At 51.9% G+C, this 6000-nt stretch overlaps 1 protein-coding gene across 1 annotated transcript in view; it reads left to right on the top strand.

Moving 5' to 3' along the window:
- The first annotated feature begins 3167 nt into the window (after window positions 1-3167).
- Window positions 3168-6000, top strand: part of LOC119974589 (protein c-ets-1-B-like) — a 28248-nt gene continuing 25415 nt past the window's right edge. The window contains exon 1 of the mRNA XM_038813621.1: window positions 3168-3272. Coding sequence (XP_038669549.1) covers window positions 3191-3272 — 82 coding nt within the window. The 5' untranslated portion in view covers window positions 3168-3190. The remainder of the gene's footprint in view (window positions 3273-6000) is intronic.

Below are 6000 nucleotides of genomic sequence, written 5' to 3'. Positions count from 1 at the left end.
GGCTATTGTCTCTTCCTCTGCTCTGTTGCTCCTCCGTGTCTGTCTCTCTTGTGGTGTCCCCCCCCCCCCCCCCCTCACTGTCCCAGACACACATTCCCTCCCCTCTCTCTCCCTCTCTCGGTCTCTGCCCCCCTCTGCCTCTCTCTGTCTCTCGCTCTTTACTCTGCCTCTCTCTGTCTCTCGCTCTTCACTCTGTCTCTCTCTGTCTCTTGCTCTTTATTCTCTGTCTCTCGCTCTTCACATCGGTCTCTCTCTGTCTCTCGCTCTTCATTCTCTGCCTCTCTGTCTCTCGCTCTTCACTCTGTCTCTCTCTGTCTCTTGCTCTTCACCTCTCTGCCTCTCGCTCTTACACTCTGTCTCTCGCTCTTCACTCTCTGTCTCTCGCTCTTCAACTCTCTGTCTCTCTCGCTCTTTACTCTCTCTGTCTCTGTCTCTCCCACTCTCTGTCTCTCCCTGTTTCTGTCCCACATACACATTCGCTCCTCTCTCTCCCTCTGTCTGCCTCTCTTTACTATGATGTGGAGATGCCAGCTTTGGACTGGGGTGAGCACAGTAAGACTTACAACATCAGGTTAAAGTCCAACAGGTTTGTTTCAAACACGAGCTTTCGGAGCACTGCTCCTTCCTCGCGGATGACTCTCCCTCTCTCTGCTTCTTGCTCTTCACTCTCTCTGCCTCTATCTGTCTCTCCCTTTTGTCTCTCCCTGTCTCTGTCTCCCACCCCCAAATTCCCTCCTGCCTCTCTCTACCTCTCTCTCCTCTCTCGCCTCACTCTCTCTCTCCATGTCTCTCCCTTTATTTGTCTCTCTCTTCCTCACTGTCTCTCCTTTTCTCCGTCTTTCTCTCTCTCCCCTTCTCTCTCTCTGCCCCTCTCTTTCTCTCTGCCCCCTCCCCTCTCTCTCTCTGCCCCCTCCCTCTCTCTCTCTCTCTCTGTGCCCCCTCCCTCTCTCTGCCCCCTCTCTCTCTCTGCCCCTCTCTCTCAACCCCCCTCCCTCTCTCTGCCCCCTCTCTCTCTCTACCCCCTCTCTCTCAACCCCCCTCTCTCTGCCCCCTCTCTCTGCCCTCTCTCTCTCTGCCCCCTCTCTCTCAAGCCCCCTCTCTCTGCCCCCTCTCTCTCAACCCCCCTTTCTCTGTCCCCTCTCTCTGTGCCCCTCTCCCTCTCTCTCTCTGTGCCCCCCTCCCTCTCTCTCTTTGTGCCCCCCTCTCTCTGTGCCCTCCTCCCTCTCTCTCTGTGCCCCCCTCTCTCTGTGCCCCCCTCCTCTCTCTGTGCCCCCCTCTCTCTGTGCCCCCCTCTCTCTGTGCCCCTCTCTCTCTGTGCCCCCCTCCCTCTCTCTCTCTGTGCCCCCCTCCCTCTCTCTCTTTGTGCCCCCCCTCTCTGTGCCCTCCTCCCTCTCTCTCTCTGTGCCCCCCTCTCTCTGTGCCCTCCTCCCTCTCTCTCTCTGTGCCCCCCTCTCTCTGTGCCCTCCTCCCTCTCTCTCTCTGTGCCCCCCTCTCTGTGCCCCCCTCTCTCTGTGCCCCCCTCTCTCTGTGCCCCCCTCTCTCTCTGTGCCCCCCTCTCTCTGTGCCCCCCTCCCTCTCTCCCTCTTGTGGCCCACCTCTCTGATTTTCTCTCTCTCTCACACACACACACACACATTGTGGCTCCATGTCTCATTATTCTGGGTAACTTTCTCCGCCCGCTGTTTAATCTCTCTGCACCCCCTCACCTCCGCACCCCCTCCCCTTTTGGAAAGTTATTTTGGGGGGTTCTGTGGCCGAGTTTTCGCTGTTGTGTTGGATGACCCTGGGAGGCGGGAGGCCACTTTCTGGTGAAATGATCCCCAATCAAGGATGAAGAGCAAAGTGAATCTCTCCCCCCCGCGGGAGGCCCCCACCGCCCACTCAACTCGCCCACAGAAAGAGGCCATTCAGCCCAGAGAGGCTGGGTCACCCATCTTCGCTCCAAAAGAAACTGGAAGCACCAGGACCCTCGCTGCAAGCGGCAGATTTAACATCCAATTCTCGCCCACTTTCACGTGTCTTGTTTTATCCGCTCCCAAGCGCACGGACACATACCCAGTCCCACGGTCCAGCCGGAACCCGCCCTCAACCAACTCCAGAGACTTTCCCTCAACTCACAACCGCTGCTCCAACTTTCCCCGCCAAAAAACAGCCCCGGTTTGGCAGGGAGACCGGCCCGGGACCTGGTCTGTTGACTTCACTCGGATTAGATTGAAGCTCCTCACTGGGGTGGCTTTCCTGGGCCTTTTTACCAACAAACTCCCACAGCTGACACCTGCCTGTCCCTGCTAAACTGCCCAAGTCTGGACACAGGGGCAAGTCGCTGAAAGTAAGCGTGCAGGTACAGCAGGCAGCAGAGAAGGCAAATGGTATGTTGGCCTTCATAGCGAGAGGATTTGAGTGTAGCAATATAATGTTTCACTGTAATTGTATAGGGCATTGGTGAGGTCACACCTGGAGTATTGTGTGCAGTTTTGGTGTCCTTATCTGAGGAAGGATGTTCTTGCTCTGGAGGAAGTGCAGCGAAGGTTTACCAGGCTGATTTCTGGGATGACGGGACTGATTTATGAGGAGAGACTAAATCGGTTAGGATTATATTCATTGGAGGTTAGCAGAATGAGGGGGGATCTCATAGAAATGTACAAAATTCTAACCGGATTAGACAGGGTAGATTCAGAAAGAATGTTCCCGGTGGTGGGGGAGTCCAGAACTAGGGGGTCATAGTTTGAGGATGAGGGGTAAATTCTTCAGGACTGAGGTGAGAAGAACTGTCTTCATGTGAATCTGTGGAGTTCACTACCCCAGAAAGTAGTTGAGGCCAAAATTTGGTGTATTTTCAAGGAGGAATTGGATTTAGCTCTTGGGGCTTAAGACATCCAGGGATATGGGGGTGGGGGGATCAGGGTATTGAACTTGATGATCAGCCATGATCATAATGAATGGCAGAGCAGGCTCGAAGGGCCGAATGGCCTCATGCTCCTGTTTTCTATGTTTTATGTGTGAAAGGGTGAAGGGGAATGATAATGTGAAGCGGCGCCGCCTGAGTGAGCAGAGAGGGAGAACGAGTAAATGGTCAGAATGGGAATGGATGGGGTAAACAGGAATGGGTGGATGAGGAATAGATCGTATCATGATGTCTAAAACTCCATCCATTTCTCCCACAGATCCCTGCTCTGGATTTAACTGGGGAATGGAGCCATACCCGCTGCACACCCGATACAATGACTGCTCCCTCCAGCAGGTTCCCAGTGAACTGGACCTCAGCTTGTACGGTGAGTTAGGCCATTCGGCTAAGGGAACTTCACTCAGACTAAGAAAGCAGCAACACCGGCAACACTGCCGAGCAGTGACTGTACTGCCGGATTGCAGCTCCTCCACAGCCCACATCATATCAGATTGGCCAGCCCACTTTGAAAGATTACTGTGTAAATGGAGCTGGACAGAGGTGTCCTCACTTCCGGAAACAATATTTTAAAATATTAAACAAAAGCGAGTGATGGACGTGATAAGGGCTAGAATATCTGAAGGCGACGTCCCAGTGAGGCTGCGTAAATATCCAATTGATCAGCAAGGGACCATTACTCTGTATCTAACCCCATGCTGTCCCTGTCCTGGGAGTGTTTGATGGGACAGTGTACAGGGATTGTTACTCTGTATCTAACCCCATGCTGTCCCTGTCCTGGGAGTGTTTGATGGGACAGTGTACAGGAATTGTTACTCTGCATCTAACCCCATGCTGTACCTGTCCTGGGAGTGTTTGATGGGGACAGTGTAGAGGGATCATTACTCTGTATCTAACCCCATGCTGTACCTGTCCTGGGAGTGTTTGATGGGACAGTGTACAGGGATCATTACTCTGGATCTAACCCCATGCTGTCCCTGTCCTGGGAGTGTTTGATGGGACAGTGTACAGGGATTATTGCTCTGTATCTAACCCCATGCTGTGCCTGTCCTGGGAGTGTTTGATGGGGACAGTGTGGAGGGAACTTTACTCTGTATCTAACCCCGCGCTGTTTCTGTCCTGGGACTGCTGTTTGGGGAGAGTGTAGAGAGAGATTTACACTGTATCTAACCCTGTGCTGTACCTGTCCTGAGAGTGTTTGATCGGGACGGTGTAGAGGGAGCTTTACTCTGTATCTAATCCAGTGCTGTACCTGCCCTGGAAGCGATTGTTCGGGATATTGTAGAGGGAACTTTATTTGGAACCTAGCCGTGTGCTGTGCCGAGGATTGTTCGATGGGGACAGTGCAGGGGCTGCTTTATTTAGTATCTAACTCCTTGTTATGCAAGTCCAGGGAGCGTTTAATGAGCTGCATCTGGAGAGGGATCTTAAATCTGTATCTAACCCCGTGCTATACCTGCACTGGGAGTGTTTGATGGGGACAGTGCAGAGGGAGCTTTAAGCAGTGTCAAACTCCTTGTTGAACCTGTCCTGAGAGTGTTTGATGGGGACAGTGTAGAGGGAGCTTTACTCTGTATCTAATCCTGTGCTGTACCTGTCCTGGGAGTGTTTGATGGGGGACAGTGTAGAGGGAGCTTTACTCTGTATCTAACCCCGTGCTGTACCTGCACTGGGAGTGTTTGATGGGGACAGTGCAGAGGGAGCTTTAAGCAGTATCAAACTCCTTGTTGAACCTGTCCTGAGAGTGTTTTATGGGGACACTGTCGAGGAGCTTATATCTGTATCTAACCCCGTGCAGTTTATGTCCTTGGAATGTTTGATGGGGACAGTGTAGAGTGACCGTTATTTTGCAACTAATCTCAGCTGCTCCTGCCCAGGGAGTGTTTGATGGGGACAGTGTAGAGGGAGCTTTACTCTGTATCTAACCCCGTGCTGTACCTGTCCTGGGAGTATTTGATGGGGACAGTGTAGAGGGAGCTTTACTCTGTATCTAATCCTGTGCTGTACCTGTCCTGGGAGTGTTTGATGGGGACAGTGTAGAGGGAGCTTTACTCTGTATCTAACCCCATGTTGTACCTGTCCTGGGAGTGTTTGATGGGGACAGTGTCGAAGGAGCTTTACTGTGCATCGAACCCTGTACTGTACCTGTCCTGCGAGCGGTTGATGGGGACAGTGTGGAGGGAGCTTTACTGTGCATTTAACGCCAGGACGTACCTGTCTCACAGTGTTTGAGGCGGACAGTTTGATGGAGCTTTACTCTGTATCTAACTCCAGTCCAAAGATGTGCAGGTTAGGTGGATTGGCCAGTCTAAATTTCCTTTAGTGTCCACAAATGTTAGGTGGGGTAACTAACTGGGTTACGGGGATAGGGTGGTGGTGTGGCTTAAGTCGGGTGCACTTTTCAAGGGCTGGTGCAGACTCGTTGGGCCGAATGGCCTCCTTCTGCAGTGTAATTTCAATGATTCTCTGATTCTATACTGTACATGTCCAGAGGCTGTGTGATGGGACAGTGCAGTAAGAGATTTACTCTGTATCTAACCCCGTGCTGTACCTGTCCTAGGACTATTTGATTGGGACAGTGTAGAGGGAGCTTAACTGCAGATCTAACCCCGGGCTGTACCTGTCCTGGGAGTGTTTGATAGGGACAGTGTAGAGGGGGCTTTACTCTGTATCTAACCCCGTGCTGTACCTGTCCTGGGAGTGTTTGATGGGGACAGTGCAGAGGGAGCTTTACTCTGTATCTAACCCGTGCTGTCCCTGTCCTGGGATTGTTTGATGGTGACAGTGTAGAGGGAGCTTTACCCTGCCTCTAATGCCATGCTGTACCCGGCCTGGGAATGTTTGATGGGAACAAGGTAGAGGTTTGTTTACTCTTCATCTTTTCTGCGCCATGACTCCTGTTTGCTATTGATGGTGTTGTTCAAAACATGTCTCATCAAATTTTAATCAAATGTGTTTTTATCTTGTGAAATCTTCGTTGAAAGGCTAATTGACTTCACTGCTTTAATACCTCTTAATGGGGCATACATTATTTTAGATCAATGGGCGTTGCTCATCCCATATTCTCTGGCCTGTTTCTTGAGAACCAAGCCAATATT

Source organism: Scyliorhinus canicula, chromosome 12, assembly GCF_902713615.1.
Source record: "Scyliorhinus canicula chromosome 12, sScyCan1.1, whole genome shotgun sequence".
In the NCBI taxonomy this organism is placed as follows: domain Eukaryota; kingdom Metazoa; phylum Chordata; class Chondrichthyes; order Carcharhiniformes; family Scyliorhinidae; genus Scyliorhinus; species Scyliorhinus canicula.
The sequence above is the reverse complement of the archived record's forward strand: the minus strand, read 5'-3'. Positions and strand labels throughout refer to the sequence as shown.